The sequence below is a fragment of the Rhincodon typus genome, chromosome 22 (assembly GCF_021869965.1).
Source record: "Rhincodon typus isolate 14 chromosome 22, sRhiTyp1.1, whole genome shotgun sequence".
NCBI lineage: Eukaryota > Metazoa > Chordata > Chondrichthyes > Orectolobiformes > Rhincodontidae > Rhincodon > Rhincodon typus.
The window spans coordinates 31,798,277-31,815,321 of record NC_063353.1 but is presented as its reverse complement, the minus strand read 5'-3'; the positions used below and the strand labels follow the sequence as shown (position 1 = coordinate 31,815,321).

The following is a 17,045-nucleotide window of genomic DNA, read 5'->3' as shown; positions in this document are numbered from 1 at the left end:
TCAAAATTAAGGATATTGAAAACTGTACTATCCATATCTTTACCTGTAAAAAGGTCCCAGTCACACATCATTTCAGTACTCAATGAACTAGATGGACTGCCAGTTAAGGAAATTTCTCAAAATAAAAACATTTTTCAAATCGTTCCATGACCTCACAATTCCCTTGGTCTTGCCACTTCACATTTCTATAATCACCTCTAGCTATAACTTTGGCCTTTTGAGCAAGTTTCGTTAGCAACTCCCTTCTCCGTCCAAAGGTCGTTCTCTCTCTTTCGGCTCTATCTTATCGTTTACTCCCTACCCCACCCACCTCCCTATTTTCTGCATATAAAGTGACGTTTTCCCAGCCACCATCAGTTCTGAGGAAGGGTCACCAGACCCGAAACATTAACTCTGTTTTCTCCTCCACAGATGCTGCCAGACCTGCTGAGCTTTTCCAGCAACTTTAGTTTTTGTTCCTGAACTATGCGGTTGCACTTCTGGTGGTGGTGCTTTCAGATGCCAACATCTTAAGCTCTGGAATTTCTCTCCCTAAATCTCCACCTTCCTAGGTCTTTTTAAGATACTCCTTAAAAGCTACTTCCGGGAATGAGGTTTTTGTTATCTTTCCTCGTGTGTGGTTTGCTTTATACATTCTTGTGAAATGCGCTGGGACATTTTACTATGCTAAAAGCACTACATAGGCTGTTTTGAATCTCTGAATTTCCATGTTGGTGTTGAGTCTCCCTGTTCTGCTAAGTATAAACATCATTAAAATATTGTCTGGTCATTTACCTCATTGATGTTTGAGGAACTTAGCTACATACAACTTGATTGCCATGTTTCCAATAATGCCAGAGTGACCATCACTTAAAATGACTCAATTGGCTGTAAAGCACTTTAAGTTGCTCTGAAGTTAAAAGGGACTACATAATTAATTACAAGTTTGATTTAAGTACATATCCAAAATGGAGACACAGAAAAGCTTCACTTCAAACTAAAGGTTTCAAATTTCCATGGTTCAATTTTCGACTGAGTTTTGGGTATCAGTCACAAAGTCAGTTTCTACTCTGTAGCAAGTTAGCTTTGGAAATGCACTATAATTAATTATAAAATAGTAGAATAAAAATGCTCAGCAGATTCTCCCAACCAATGGTCCCCTGTTGTAGTTGCCCATCAGGTAAAGATGAACTAGCTGTGATTAAAATTGAAAGCTCCAAAACTTTGCCATCATTCTCAACCCAACTCCTTGGCTGGAAACAAAAGGGCAGCTGATGCCAAATAAAATACATCCATCACAGGCTTGTGCCTTCAGAAGAGAGGGAAATTGCTCTACGACCTGTCAAAACTAAAATAATTGCCAGGATTTGTCCACCACGCTGTGATCAAGCCTATATCCACACCTCATATTGCGCATGTCCTGCACAAATCAGTAGCAGCTCCAGCGTCCGCAGATCTCCAAGTCCCTGCCCTGGGGTCTGGACAATAGTCTCCAGAAATGTCTCACACAACTCAGTAAAAATCCGACAGTAATTCAGAACCCTGTGCAGAGGAAGAATGAAGATTATGATCAGGGCGGAGGAGTAAAATGATTCTTTCAGTTTCCTCTTTTAAAGAAATTAATCCATTATAAGCAATTAGGGTAAGGCAGAATGGAAAGTCTAGACAGCAATGTGGCACATTCAGCATCTTGATGTTTTGTTAATTGGAAATGCTACATGATATAAAATAATCAACACACAAAGTTTGCCCCAAGTAAGCTGGTCTTAACCCAGGAGGTGTTGGTGCTGCATTTTATTTACTTCTTACAAACTGGAGCAACGAGAACCAAAGCTCCCTACTCTTTTGATCCTATCATGCAGATATACATCAACTGAAGATCAGACTAACTCAGGAAAGGTCTACATGGCACTGTCAGGAATAATGTTGCATTTTTAATCTATTCTTGAGATGTTGGTGTTGTTGACAGGTTAGCAAGTTGGTGGTGGGGGGTGATGTGATTTAACAGAGTGGCTTACAAGGTCATTTCAGATAATCACACTGATGCAAAAATGGGCCAGTTCAGGTAAACCAGTAGGTTTTCTTCATCACATCCCCTACCATGCAGCAAAGAATAAAAGGGAAAAGTTTCTTCCTTTGGAAAAGTATGACAGTATCTTTGACAATTACACTGATGCCAATTTTTATTTTACCAGACTTTCTTTCTAAACGGAATACAAATTTTCTAAATCCCATGGCATGATCTGAAACATCATTCTATGAATTACTAGCACCGTATCTTGGACACTAGCTCAATTCAGTAATGCAACCATTAAATCACTGAAAATGAGGGGTCAGCAAAGAGAACAAATATAAAAAGTACTTGAAGAGAAAGCAAAAGAGTTCAGAAAGGATGACTGCACCAAATGGTTTGCAGGTGGAAAAGGGAAGGGAAATGTGGTCATGCAGTAAAGAAAGGAACAAAAAATATGCATTTGGAAGAGTGAGTACATGTGAGCATGAAAGGGGGAGGCAACTCATGCAAAAAGTGCAGCAAAAGAAGTGTGTGACAGGCACAAATGCCCAAAAAGCAGCAGCTTCAGGCAGAAATAACATGCTGGTGTACAAAAAGAAGGAACACAGAGCATATATGCAATAAACAAGAAGACAACTGCAGCATGCAAGGAATTGCAAGTGATCAACCACACGACTGAGAAACTGAATAATAATCGGCTTTAATACCATCTTTGATACCATGTTTAATACTACTTTGGAGTTATCTCCATCAAAACATCCCATTATATTGATGTAGACCCGCATTGTCATTTGACCCTTCATCATCAGGTCAAAATCCTGGAACTCCTTCACCAACAGCACCTTCACTCTATGGACTGCAGCAGATCAAGAAAAAAGCTCACCATCTTCTCACAAGCAACTAGGGGTTGGGAAATAAATGCCATCCTTGCCAGCGACATCCACATTCATGAAGTCTTATTTTAAAAGAAGGAACAGAGTAAGCAATAGAGTAGCCACCAAGAATCATTTGGCTCGCCAGAATGTCTGCAACCAATCTGCACACCAAGCAGGAAATCAAGTGATCAAACGATGTTTATGCATATAAGCAGTAAACATGAGTAAAAGAAGGAACTGCATTTCAAATTGACTAAAGCTTATAAAAACAGTGCTGGAATTACAGAACAAATCAGTCACCATCTGAATAGGACAACAGGTTAGCATTTTAGATGCAATCTTTTTAAATAAGATTGCCACATTTCCTTTTTTCTAGTTCTGATGAAGCATCCATATTTTTGTTTTGCCTTAAGAAGCTGAGACACCAGCTGTGTGTTCAACTTGTTATTTTTAGTTCAACTTTCCAACTTGCAGGGGATTTTAAAATTTCCAAGTATAGGCTGGGACTGTCATTTTGTTAAAGGCTTGGATGGGGTGGAAATCGTTAAGTGTGTACAAGAAAATGTTCTTATTGAATATGTGAAGGAACTTTCAAATTTGACTGGGGAAGGCTATTTGCAGATAAAGGGACAGCTGGGAAGTGGGAGGCCTTTAAAAAGGAGATAACAAGAGTTCAGAGACAGTATGTTCCTGTTAGTGTGAAGGGCAAGGCTGGTAGGAATAGAGAATGCTGGATGACGAGAGAAATTGAGACTCTGGTCAAGAAAAAGGAGGCACATATCAGGTAGATACAGCTGGGATCAAGTGAATCTCAAGAGGAGTACAAGGGTAGGAGGAGTATACTTAAGATGGAAATCAGAAGGATAAAAAGGGGACATGAGATAGCTTTGGCAAAGAGAAGTAAGGATAATCAAAAAATGTTCTGCAAGTACACTAAAGGCAAAAGAGTAACTAGGGAGAGAATAGGGTTTCTTAAAGATCAACGTGGTCATCTATGTATGGAACCACAGAGATGGGTGAGATACTAAACAAATATTTTGTGTCAGAATTTACTGTAGAGAAGGATATGGAAGCCAGGGAACTGTTTCCATGCTGTATGACTCTACGTTACACTTTGGTGAGACACAGCAGGGCAGGACTTATACGGTTTAATGGTAGGGCCAAGGAGAGTATTGCCAAACAAAGAAACCTAGGGGTGCAGGTGCATAGTTCCTTGAAAATGGAGTCGCAGGTAGACAGGGTGGTGAGGACGGCAATTGGCACGCTTGCCATCACTGGTCAGCACATTGAGTTTACGAGTTGGGACATTATGTTGTGGTAATTTTAGAATTATGCATACAATTCTGGTCTCCTTTCTGTAGGAAGGATGTTGTTAAATTTGAGAGGGTGCAGAAAAGATTTACAAGGATGTTGCTGGTGGGACTGGAGGGTTTGAGTTATAAGGAAAGGCTGAATAGGTTGGGTCTTTTTTCCCCTGGAGCATTGGAGGCCGAGGGGTGATCCTATAGAGGTTTGTAAAATCACGACAAGCATGAATAGGGTGAATAGCCAAGGCCTTCTTCTTAGGGTGAGGGAATCCAATGGTCCACAGGTTTAAGATGAGAGGGATTTAAAAGATTTAAAAAGGACCTGAAAGGTAACTTGTTCACGCAAAGGGTAATGGTTGTATGGAACAAGCTGCCAGAGGAAGTGGTGGAAGCTGGGACAATTACACCATTTAAAAGTCATCTGATCGGGTAGGATCCGAATAGGAAGGCTTTAGAAGGATATGGGCCAAATGGTAGCAAATGGGGCTAGGTCAGATTGGGATGCCTGGTTGGCGTGGTGAGTTGGACTGAAGGGTTTGTCTGCTTGCACACTCTACGATTATAGTTAAGATTTTTTTCATAGAAACATAGAAGATAGGAGCAGGAGGAGGCCATTCGGCCCTTCAAGCCTGCTCCACCATTCTTCACGATCATGTCAAATCGTCCAACTCAATAGCCTAATCCTGCGTTTTCCCCATTACCTTTGATCCCATTCACCCCAAGTACTATATGTAGTCGCCTCTTGAATACATTCAATGTTTTGGCATCAACTACTTCCTATGGTAATGAATACCACAGGCTCACCACTGTTTGGGTAAAGAAATGTCTCCTCATCTCTGCCCTAAATCATCTACACCGAATCCTCATACTGTGACCCCTGGTTCTGGACACACCCACCATCGGGAACATCCTCCCTGCATCTACACTGTCTAGTCCTGTTAGAATTTCATAAGTCTCTATGAGATTCCCCCCTCATTCGTCTGAACTCCAGTAAAAACAATCCCACTCTTGTCAATCTCTCCTCATACGTCAGACCCGCCATCCCCGGAATCAGCCTGGTAAACCTTCGCTGCATTCCCTCGCAAGCAAGAGCATCCTTCCTGAGAAAAGGAGACCGAAACTGCACACAATATTCCAGGTGTGGTCTCACCAAGGCCCTGTACAACTGCAACAACACATCCCTACTCCTATACTCAAAACCTCTTGCAATGAAGGCCAACATACTATTTGCTTTCTTTACCACCTGCTGTACCTGCATGCTTACCTTCAGCGACTAGTGCTCAAAGACACCCAGGTCCCGCTGACCACCCCCCTCTCCCAATTTATAGCCATTCAGGTTGTAATCTGCCTTCTTGTTTTTGCTCCCGAAGTGAATAACCTCACATATATCTGAATTATACTGCACCTACCATTGATTTGCCCACTCACCCAACCTGTCGAGATCATGCTGAAGGATCTCTGCATCATCAGTTCACCCTCCCACTCTCCTTGGTATCATCTATAAACTTGGAGATGTTATACTTGGTTCCCTCAACCAAATCATTAATACATATTATGAATAACTGGGTTCCCAGCACCCATCCCTGTGGCACCCCACTAGTTAACTGCCTGTCACTTTGAAAAGGACCCATTAATTCCTACTCTTTGTTTCTCCTCTACCAGCTTTCTATCCATCTCAATACACTTCCCCCAATCCCATGTGCTTTAAACTTGCACATTAACCTCTTACGTGGGATTTCGTCAAACACTTTCTGAAAGTCCAAATATAATACATTGACTGGCTCCCCCGGTCAACTCTACCGGTTACATCTTCATAGAATTCCAACAGATTTGTCAAGCATTATTTCCCCTTCTTAAATCCATGCTGACTCTGTCTGATCCTGCCACTGCTCTCTAAAAGTTCTGCTATAAAATCCTTGACATTGGATTCGAGAATTTTCCCCACTACCGATGTTAGGCTTACTGGTCTATAATTCTCCACCTCCCTTTCTCCACCTCTACAGGATCACCCCTCGGCCTCCAATGCTCCAGGGGAAAAAAGACCCAACCTATTCAGCCTTTCCTTATAACTCAAACCCTCCAGTCCCACCAGCAACATCCTTATAAATCTTTTCTGCACCCTCTCAAATTTAACAACACCCTTCCTATAGAAGGGAGGCCAGAATTGTTTGCGTAATTCTGAAATTACCACAACATAATGTCCCAACTCGTAAACTCAATGTGCTGACCAGTGAAGGCAAGCGTGCCAATTGCCGTCCTCACCACCCTGTCTATCTGCGACTCCATTTTCAAGGAACTACGTACCTGCACCCCTAGGTTTCTTTGTTTGGCAATACACCCCTTGGCCCTACCATTAAAGTGTATAAGTCCTGCCCTGCTTTGTCTCACCAAAGTGTAACACAGAGTCATACAGCATGGAAACAGTTCCCTGGCTTCCAAATCCCGCTCCACAGTAAATTCTGACGCAAAATATTTGTTTAGTATCTCACCCATCTCTGTGGTTCCATACATAGATGGCCACGTTGATCTTTAAGAAACCCTATTCTCTCCCTAGTTACTCTTTTGCCTTTAGTGTACTTGCAGAATATGGGTGGATTTCTTTACCCTTTTTTGAATATTGGAGTGGCATTAGCCACCCTTTTCTAGTCACAACACAAATATAAGCTTCATGCTTTCATTTGATCCCAACTCAGGAGGTGGGTGATTCCATTAAAAATAGCCATCGTGATCCAGCTGAGCAAGTGCAGACATCATGACATAAATGAAAGACAGCCTATAGTGCAAAGGCTGCGTGGCTCTTGACATACTTCTCATTAAGTTGATGCACTTTTAAAAGTTGCAAACCAGAAGTATCTTTGCTGTATCTTAAGGCCATTATCTTTGAAAACCTGATGGACTTGATTCGCTAACCAAATTGCAGTAAAGTACATACAGTCTACTTAAAGAGAGAAAAATGCATGTATAAAATTCCAAAACACATCACTTTGAAGGTTACTCTCAAGGGCTCTTCTTAAATATACTTAATTTCTTTGGCCCTGGTGATGTTATTTACATTCATTTATAATTCATGGTATGTTGCTGCTGGATGAGAGTTGGAAGCCATGCTCCAATTTAGCACATGAACACATAGCATTCCACCTAGTAGTGGTGCTGGCCACAACCACAACCATCTTAAAGGCATTTTGCTAAATGTGCTAAGTTCAGGAAATGTGGAATAAGCTGGTACAATGGACAGATTAATTCAGGAAAGTGATCGTGTTATGGCACTGTACCGATAATGCTTGTTGCTGCTGCCAATTTTGCGTCATGCACATTGCATTCAGTAATTTATCTCTCAATTTCTCTTAACACCTTAAATCTGCTCAAGGTCTTGTCCACACTATCACTGCAGTCTTCACCAGCCTCAAATCTCAGATCATGCCATTGTGATATCAGATCAAACAATGGGAGAAGCAATCATTTCTATTTGCCATCAGTTACACCTTACTTTTAGTAAAGCAAAGAAATAACCACTATAGAGAACATCATGCCCTGAAGACTCAAGGTTTTTTGAAATAAATTAGCACAGCCTCCAGCCTCTACAGCTGATACAGGAAAATAAATTCAAGTTTGCATTTCATTTCCACTGTGCCTACATCTGATTCACTAATTTATATTAAGACAGTTGAGTGTCTCAGAGACATGGGAAGGTCTGGTGTCAATACTACGTTACAACAAAACCTTACGATGATTAAGTTTACAAGATCCTTACTTGTCAAGATCCTCACGTGCTACAGCCATGTGATATGCAGATTCTAAAGTTAGCACACCCTGGAATAAGTGCAGAGCAAGAGGTAGGGTTGTCTCTACATTCTCAATGGCATACAGCGCTGAACAGATACAGTCAGATGCAGCCTCGTGAAGGTTTGTTGAGGTATCATCACGTTGCTGAAACAAAAAGACACTGTGTCAGCATTCTTGGTTTAGCTTGGGGAAAGCAGCCAGGGATTTTGTAGAGAATGCTTGGCAGTTAGCCCCAAAATACTCACCAAGACCTGAAAAAGGATTAGTAGCAGTTGGTTATTTGCCATGAAGTTGCTGTCCAACACACCCAAGTTAAACCAGCTCCCCAAGCACCGAAACACCTTGATTAGAGTCTTCTCGTCATTGCCGCTACGTTCTGTACAGGCTGCCTGGGGGAAAAAATAAAAGAGATGGCCATTATGTCTCTTATTTATACAGGCCAACTTTTTCCACAGAGGGTGGTTCCTATCTGGAACGAACTGCCAGAGGAAGGAGTAGAGGCAAGCACAATTACAAAATTTAAAAAACATTTTGACAGGTACATGAACAGGAAAGGTTTAGAGCGATGTGGGCCAAACGCAGGCAAATGGGACTCGTTCAGTTTAGGAAACCTGGTCAGCACGGAAGGGAAGACCGAAGGGTTTGGTTCCATACTGTATGACTCCATGACTAAAAGTCTGAATCCTTGCAGGATTTACAGCTTCAAAGTTGCTGCCAGCGTTTCAGTACCTCAACATGGCAATTATTTTGACTCTCAACATTTTGAACAAGGTAAATTGGTCAACCACCGCTGTGGATCATCCTATTCTCACACTCATATAGTTGGTAAAGAACAGGAAGATTACAAAGAATATTCAGTATGATAGATTCTCTAGTCCCTTCAGAAGATCAGCGTACAGTATGGAAAGGAGCCATTTCAACCCAATCTAAATGCTAGCATTTAGGTACGTTAGCCTCTTATCATTCTTTCTCATCTAATATTTGGTGGAACCCTCAAGTCCCTTCTCCCTGGTGCTTATCTTGCTTTCCCTTCAATTCATCTATGCTTTTCACCTTAAACATTCCCTGTGCTGGAAAATCCTCAATCTTATCACCTTTGGGAAAAAAGAGGAATCCACACAGTATCCCTCAGCTTCCTTGAACTTGCCTTTTTCTTTGGGTACATCACAGTGCATCTTTATCATAATTCCATTTATTTAAAACTTGGGAGTAATGAAACATTTACCCGTTGTGGTTCCATAATGATTAACAGGTATACCTGATAGAAAAAACTAACAATTTCAGTTGTGAAATTTTCAACTAAACCCCAGCCTCAGAAGTTTCTCAAGGCAGAGAAGGAATTTTCTGACATTACTCTTGAACTATTAATACAAATTTTATGGTTAACTCTTTTTGCTCTAGATTCTTTATTCTGTAGAATAAACAGTTGCTGTTAACAGACACTACTGAATCCTTTTGTCATCTTAAACATTTCAATTGTGTCACCACTTTGTCTTTTTTACTCAAGGGACTGCTTTTCAATTCTGTTAGGATCATCTTCAACAGCACCGCAAGAAAGACACCACAACTGGTTTCAGCACCTCTGTAATATCTAATGGCTGAGGATGACGGACAGAGGCAATATAGGCAAGAGGTGTTGATCAAAGTTTAGTGATCCCAAGCTTTACATTTTCAGTCTGGTCGTACAATACTATAGCAATTTATCACGGTCCTAAGTGTTGCCCAAAGTGAAACTCAGAGCAGTTTCCTCTTATTTATTCTCCAGTGAATATGCAGCAAGGCTTATTGGCAGGTGGTATTGACAGGAAAAGAGAAGGCTGAATAGAATTTCCTCTTCCTGTGGGGAAAATGTGTGATCTTGCACTGCTTCCCACATGCAGGATCACAGCCACAAAAATGTATGCCCTTCTGCTCCACAAGACGTTTCCAATCTCCCTGAGCTTGTCGAACACCTGACCCCTCAGGCTGTAATCCTCAAAAGGCTACAGGCACATTTTCTTTGTGCCTAGGTGGGCAACCCCAAGCTTGGACAGCACAAGGTCTTCCTGCTAGTTATGACCCCACAACAGCGGCATTAACTCTCTTTTTCCACATTTCAACAGAATATACTGTTTCACACAGCCACAGCAAGAACATATCATGTGTGCTGCCCTAATCAAACCATAACACAGCAGATTCTAAACTCCACAGAGCAAAGTTAGAAACAGACCCTTTGTACAGTAAGGAGAAACATGAACACATGAAAAGAAATGACAAAGATAGAGAATTAATGGTTAGGAGAACATTTAAACTGCTATTTTTAGAACAGATTTTCTTTGGAGCTTACTCTACTGCCAGATCAGGAGAACCCACTAAGGTGACAGAGGTTAATTGTTGACAGATCAGATAGTGCATAGAAACTAAACCAAGAACTTTACCTTGCTGGTTGAATCCCACAGATGAAGCAGCCCCACGATTTTGTTAGTTGATCTTAACCAGCATGTCAGATGGGTTAGTGCAACTAACCTTACTGGCCAGGTCAAGGAAGGTGAAGGAATTGGGCAAAGACAGGATAAGGCTTGGTTCTGATTTGCTTTTCCATTTCCCAAAATACCCCCACCCCCATTATAGTTGAGTAGCTGTCCCTGCTTCACATGACGAGATACCAGATGAGGAGAAATCGTTAGAGGAAGAAAATGAAGATGCACTCCATCTAACCAGTTCTTCCCCACCAGGTATTAACATTATATACATACCAGCAGTGATACCACTGTGCTCGAGGAGTATGCCAAATCTTCGATTATTTCAGTGCGGCGGTTGGCTCCTATTCGAAGAGAGCGACTATGAACCTCCTCTGGAAGCACAGTCAGGATTTCCAACAGGAAAGAAAGGGATGACGGGTCATTGCTATATCTGAAATTGAACGCATTATGGGTCATTGGTAAACCCGAGATTAATGCAGACAGTCAGCCAAATTACCCAAGTGTACAGACAACCACATGGTAGCATCAAATGAGATATGACAACTTGACCAACATTTAATTTTTTACCTCTGTATGAAATTTGAGACCTAAACATAAACAATTAAAAGCATATTTCTCCAGAATTATCAACATGAAAATATTGCAAATTTTGCTAGGTTGATCTCATACTGATGAAATGCATGCTTCATTGGAACATAGGAATTATCAGCTGGTGTAGGCAATTCAGCCCTTCAAGTCCACCCCACTATTTAACATGATCTCACCCCATATCTATGATCTCCTGTTCTAGATTGTCTTACAAAGGGGAGCATCTGTTCAACATCCATCTTATCAATCCCCTTTAACATTTTATATATCTCAATCCGATCCTCCTCATTCTTCTCAACTGCAGCGAGTACAAGCCCAAGCTGTTCAACCATTCCGCATAAGTCAAGCCTTTTCATCCCTGAATCAACCTTGTGAACCTCCTCTGAACTACCTCCAGTGCTACCACATCCTTCCTCAAGGAAGACGACCAAAACTGGAACTCAATACCCCAGGTGTGGTCTCACCAATGCCTTATATAATTCAAACAACAGTTCCTAACTTATATAATCCTGACCTTTTGAAATAAATGCCAAGACACCGTCTGCCTTTATTATATGCTGCACCTGCATACCCACTTTCTGCAATACATGCACAAGGACACCCAGATCCCTCTGCACTGAGGCACTTTGAATCTGCTACCCATTTAAATAACAATTTTCCCTAATATTTCTCCAGCCAGAATGGATAACCTCGCACTTATCTACATTAAACTCCATATGCCATATTTTGGCCCATTCTCCTAGCCTATCAATATTCATCTATAAAAGCTTTATCTCCTCATCTCAGCCTGCCCTCACCTATTTTAGCATCATCTGCAAACTTTGCTATGTTACATTCTGTCCCTATTTGCAGATCATTTGTATAAGTAATAAATAGTTAAGGTCCGAGAACTGAACCCTGCAGCACTCCACTCGTTACAGTTCGCTATCCAGAGAAGGACCTATTTATTTTGATCTTCTGCTTTCTGTCAGTCAATCATGTCATGATAAAAAAAAGTGTCTTATTTTGAGTGGCTTATTCTCTTGATGCACATGGTCCTGAAAAAACACAGGGCAGGAAGTACTGAGGTGGAAAGCAAGATGCAGAAACAGGTTACTACATATCAACAACCTTCCCAGTGAAATGCTCTGGGCTTGTGGGATGAAAACGTGAGAAACAGAAGTATTGTCTTTGGCTCAGTGGCACAGAGGAGTGAGGCAGATCTTCTGCATTTATACTAATATGCCCCAAACCTATAGACACTTACTTTTCAGTTAGCATTTGCACACATCCTTTCCATGAGGCCATTTGCAAGGCAAGATCTGCAATTGCCAGTGCCAGCTAAAGAGAAGAGAGAAAGATATGGTGTTTCAGAAATTATAACCTCTATTAAAAGCTCATTAATGCTGCAATTCTGTAGAAGAAAAACATTAAGGGAGTGGCAAAATTTCCACCATCACTGCTGATAATCCTGATACAGATCACGGTCTGCAGCTCAATCCAACTGTAAAGTCAACCAAAAGGGCCATGCCCAGAATGATGGAAAGCAGTTGACAGCACAATTCAACATCAAACTAAGGGTTTCTCCAAGTGATTGTACAGATTCACTTTCTGCACGAAGTAACTTGTTTTTACTGTTGAAATATACAGAGCTTTGCAAAATTTTATTGGTGTTTGCTGAAGGAAATTGAGTAAGGACTGAGCTTCTTTATTGAAATGACTCACACTGTGATGAGAAACAATGGAAATACAGCATCTGCAGTACTTCACCATTTTGTTCAAGTTACAACAGAATTTTTTACTTCTGTATACAGCACTGTTATGGAGTTTGTGAATTATGGTCCTGTGAAATGTGTAGTCCAATCTGATGATTCTTAAATCAAACTCTTTAAGTAGTTCTGGAGCATCGTAATATGGTTTGCAACCTTGGTTCCATTCCCAGTGGAACATCACGGCTTTGGAGAAACCCATTCAGGTCACCTATCCATCACAATCAGAGTGCTCTTCAGCTGGTTGCACAGATATATGCAAAATGAAGTATAATCCTTCTCCTAATTGCAGAAATATTCACAGAATTCAGCATTACATATAACTGTTTCCTAGCAATAAGCATCTTTGTTCCAGCAGTCCCTTTTGATATTCCTTTCAATTATACAAAACAAATTGAACTAAATTAAGAAAAGGTGCCAGCCACTTAAACGGGCACTGCAAGAAAAATTCAAATCTTCAAACGAATCTTGCAAAATTTAACTTAAAATATGATTATTTGCGGGAGTAGGTGGGGATGAAGAGGAGCAGCTAAAAGTGAATGCCACAAGCAGGATAATATTTCTTATCAGTTTCAATCTGGGATCCATGTGCTCAAAATAGTTAATCAATCATTAATCCTGCCTGTTTATACTTTGGTTGTGTCTATCGACACCAAATGCAGGCACTGTCTATAATTGCACGTATGCATTTAAACAGGTTCATCTTTAAACTTGTTAAGGGGAGGCCAGGCAATGAGGGGCAAAGAAGGTGAGTAGAGTGGTCCCTTCTTTCCCCATCACCACCTTCCACTGCCATCTTCAGAACTGCCCCAAGTTTAAAGCCAACTCATTTTCATGCACATGCACAAATTTAAGCAGTGCATAGGGCTCACGTGGGTATCAACAGACAAGGCCTTAACATAAACAAAGCCAAGGCTGACATAGAATGAATGGATAGGCGGAGGAGGAAAGTGCAATCTTACATCAGTCAGGATCTTCAGATAAGCAAGGAACAAAAGCAAGCATCAGCTCTTGAAATATGGCAACAGCCATGAGCCCTGTTTAGTATCGCCCCCATTAACACTTATACAAAAGATGACTCACCGTAAAAGTCGGAGAGAAATTTGCTTTCTTCACCTTAGTGAAGAACTTACCTGCGTAACAATCACAGGAGACACATCCTTCAAATTTTGAATGTGAGTGAGCAGCGAGTCTCGCAGAGATGCATGTGTTTCAGGTGGAAGTTCATTAAATGATGTCTGAATTTTCATCTTCATTGTCTGTGCTGCAAAATAGCACAGCTCCACCTCTTGTTGCAGCTGCAGCAACTGATCTGCAATCTCCCAGGCATACATCTGAGTAAGTGAGTAGGTTGGAGATGGTGTGTGGGGTGGGGGTCAATGGGGAGACAGAGAGAGATAGAGAGACGAAAAGAGAGAGAGAAAGAGTAAGAAGGGATAGAGAGATAAATATCATGTTGTACACGCATCTAAAATTCACAATTCAGTCAGGATCCCTCACTGCAATTTTAGTTTCAGGGTGTAAATAAGTTTCTGGACAACAACTATTCTATCCCAACTACAAGGCACCAAACATTTACAATAAAATATACCGAATTCATTTGCAGCGCTCTATTTTCACAGCCAATCACTTAAGGAAATTTTTTTGCAATTTAAAACATTTCAAGTACAATTTTGCTGGCTGATATCAAAATTATGACATTATGTGGCATTTATTTATGCAAAATACAAATGGATGTGCTACCCATGAAGGTAGAACCATTGGGAGAATAGCCAAATTTGCACCACATACAAAGCATTATCTTTTGGACACAATCAAGGTTTCAGCACAAGGCTGTCTTTCAGTCTCAATCAGCCGCCTGACGGACTGATCATCTCACTCCAAAGGAAATGTCTTGACTGACTCTTTTACTCTTTACTTTCAGTAAAGCCAAGATAGCTCAATAATGGCAAAGAAGAAAATCAACCTTCCCTGATATGCCTATGACTCCACTGTTTAAATTTCTAACTTAAGAAACTACTGCTTACATACTGTGGCATTTGGAATGCCACACTAGTCATGGACGACTAGTTCACACTCTCCCACGACCAAAGCACTCCTTTAAAAATGGATGGGGAGGTACATTGTGTTGTAACAAAGCTCATCCATCTAAAATAATGAGTCTACTTGCTCCTTAAATGGTACCATGCTTCTACCTCCATGACCTTATCTGGGAATTCCTTCCACAAGCTATTTAATATGTGTGAAACAGCATTTCCAAAAATCTAGAGACCTGAACTGAGGCTAACATTCTTGATCCTGTATCGAGCACGGGCTGCACTTGGAGATGCTTGCAAATGCAACATTAATTGAAGGTCCTATTTGCCTTCTTGGGCGGATGTATTTCAATATGACTAGGGCACTGGGGAAAATGCCCTACTTAACATGCAACCTTCAACATAAAATAAAACCAGATTATGTAACCTTGATCACAATATTATTTATGAGACCTTACTGTGCAAACATTGGTTGCCAAGTTTGCTACATCATTTCAGTTATACACTTCAAATAATACTGCATTGGTGTAAAGGCTTCTGGAATGTCCATTTTACCATTCATTTATTTATTGTCATATATACAGTATTCAATATACAGTGAAGAGTGTGTACCATTGCCATGCATGGCACCGTTCAAATTAACTTAATATAAAAAGATAGATAACTATAACAGAGTCCAACTTTTCCTTCTCTGCTACTAGTCCTGCCCCGGGGAACACTATCCCACACCATGCCGCCACCAGAGTCCCGCTCCGGGCTACACCAGCACATGCCATGCCACTGCCAGGGGCCCACTCCACACAGAAGCGAGAGTTCCAATCCAGGCGTCACAGGTCGGCCGACACTATAGTCATGCTGCCTCTAAAGAAGCCACCGCCACTCCTGAGGCCATCAAAGCCACCTTCCTGCCAAAGAACTCTCTTTATCAGGTAAATCTGAATGAAAACTAAATAAAACTGAGAAACGAAGGGGAAAAAGAAAAAAAGCGAACAAAGAGGATAATTCCGGGCACAGGAGCCTGAATGCGGTCTACTCTGCTGCCATGCCCAGAGGTTGTGAAAGACATTAAAATTTTTTGTGTGTTAAATTTATTCATTTTAAAAAAATCAGTGCTGCAGAATTATTCTGAGACCACAGCAGTACAACAAAAATCATGGCTGAGCCTTCCTGTAATTTCAAACATTATGGCACTATTTTGATAAAATTTTCAAGATATTTAGAGGGATTGCTGGCGTAATGAGAACAGAGAAACAATTTCCACTGGTTGGGAAATCTAGAACAAGGGAACACTTATCCTAAAAATTACAGACAGACCACTCAGAAGTGAAGTTTAGAAATACTTGTACACAAAGGGTAGAGGTCTGGACCTCACTGTCACAAACTGCATTTGATGCTACGTCAATTTTAAATCTGAGATTGAAAGCTTATTAAACAAAAGGAATGAAAGCCTACCAACCAGCCATAATTTCACTGAAATCCAAAACATGGACTAGTCAGCCTTATGTTTCGACTGAACCGAAGATAAGCAGAAGCTAATATTGGTACACATACGATGTGGCTTATGGCCCTATGAAATAACTTCATTCTCCTTGCACAAATTCCTTGAGCTAATGGCTAATGTTCAAACATCTATTTCAGATGTTTCCTCACTTCCCTTTAGCCGTTTCCCTCTTCCCCTTATAGGGAAGGTGCTTGGACTCAACACGGGATGCAGCCACACTAGACTCAAAATATCGTCCCGCCAGAGCAAGGATGCAGGCTGGCAAAGAGCAAACAGTTCAGATAATGTAAAGGACCTGCACTGCCATCAGTAAATATTCAGTCAGTAAGTTAGCATGCTGAGTGGAAGGGGTTCCCAAGTCAAATGTTCAGGAGCTGGATCAATATGCTGGGTCAGATGATAATGCTCCCAAGATCTCCCAGGAACTGAGATGAAGATGGCCACCAGCAGACATTTGGGGTTTACAGGATAACTTCAATCTTTTATTCCGTTGGATTCAATAGCTCCCAGCACTCAATTCTTCCAGCTAAGCCATCTCCATTTTTCCCCCAAAATAGAATGGAGAAGAAAGAATAGGCAGGACAAACAACTAACTTCAACTGTACTGTGAGATTAGCATAACAAAGAGAAGCCTCTCTAGCTCTAGAGATAGCAGGAACTGCAGGTGCTGGAGAATCTGAGATAACAAGGTGCAGAACTGGATGAACACAGCAGGCCAAGCAGCATCAGAGAAGCAGGAAGGCTGACGTTTC

At 41.1% G+C, this 17,045-nt stretch overlaps 1 protein-coding gene across 1 annotated transcript in view; it reads right to left on the bottom strand.

The window, feature by feature from the left end:
* tnpo3 (transportin 3) overlaps positions 1–17,045 on the bottom strand; it is a 57,201-nt gene that overhangs the window by 27,008 nt on the left and 13,148 nt on the right. The window contains exons 2-7 of the mRNA XM_048609978.1: positions 13,890–14,090; positions 12,255–12,328; positions 10,694–10,850; positions 8,204–8,347; positions 7,927–8,102; positions 1,383–1,521 (exon numbers count right to left, since the gene is read on the bottom strand). Of these exons, the coding sequence (XP_048465935.1) occupies positions 1,383–1,521; positions 7,927–8,102; positions 8,204–8,347; positions 10,694–10,850; positions 12,255–12,328; positions 13,890–14,090 (891 nt within the window). The remainder of the gene's footprint in view (positions 1–1,382; positions 1,522–7,926; positions 8,103–8,203; positions 8,348–10,693; positions 10,851–12,254; positions 12,329–13,889; positions 14,091–17,045) is intronic.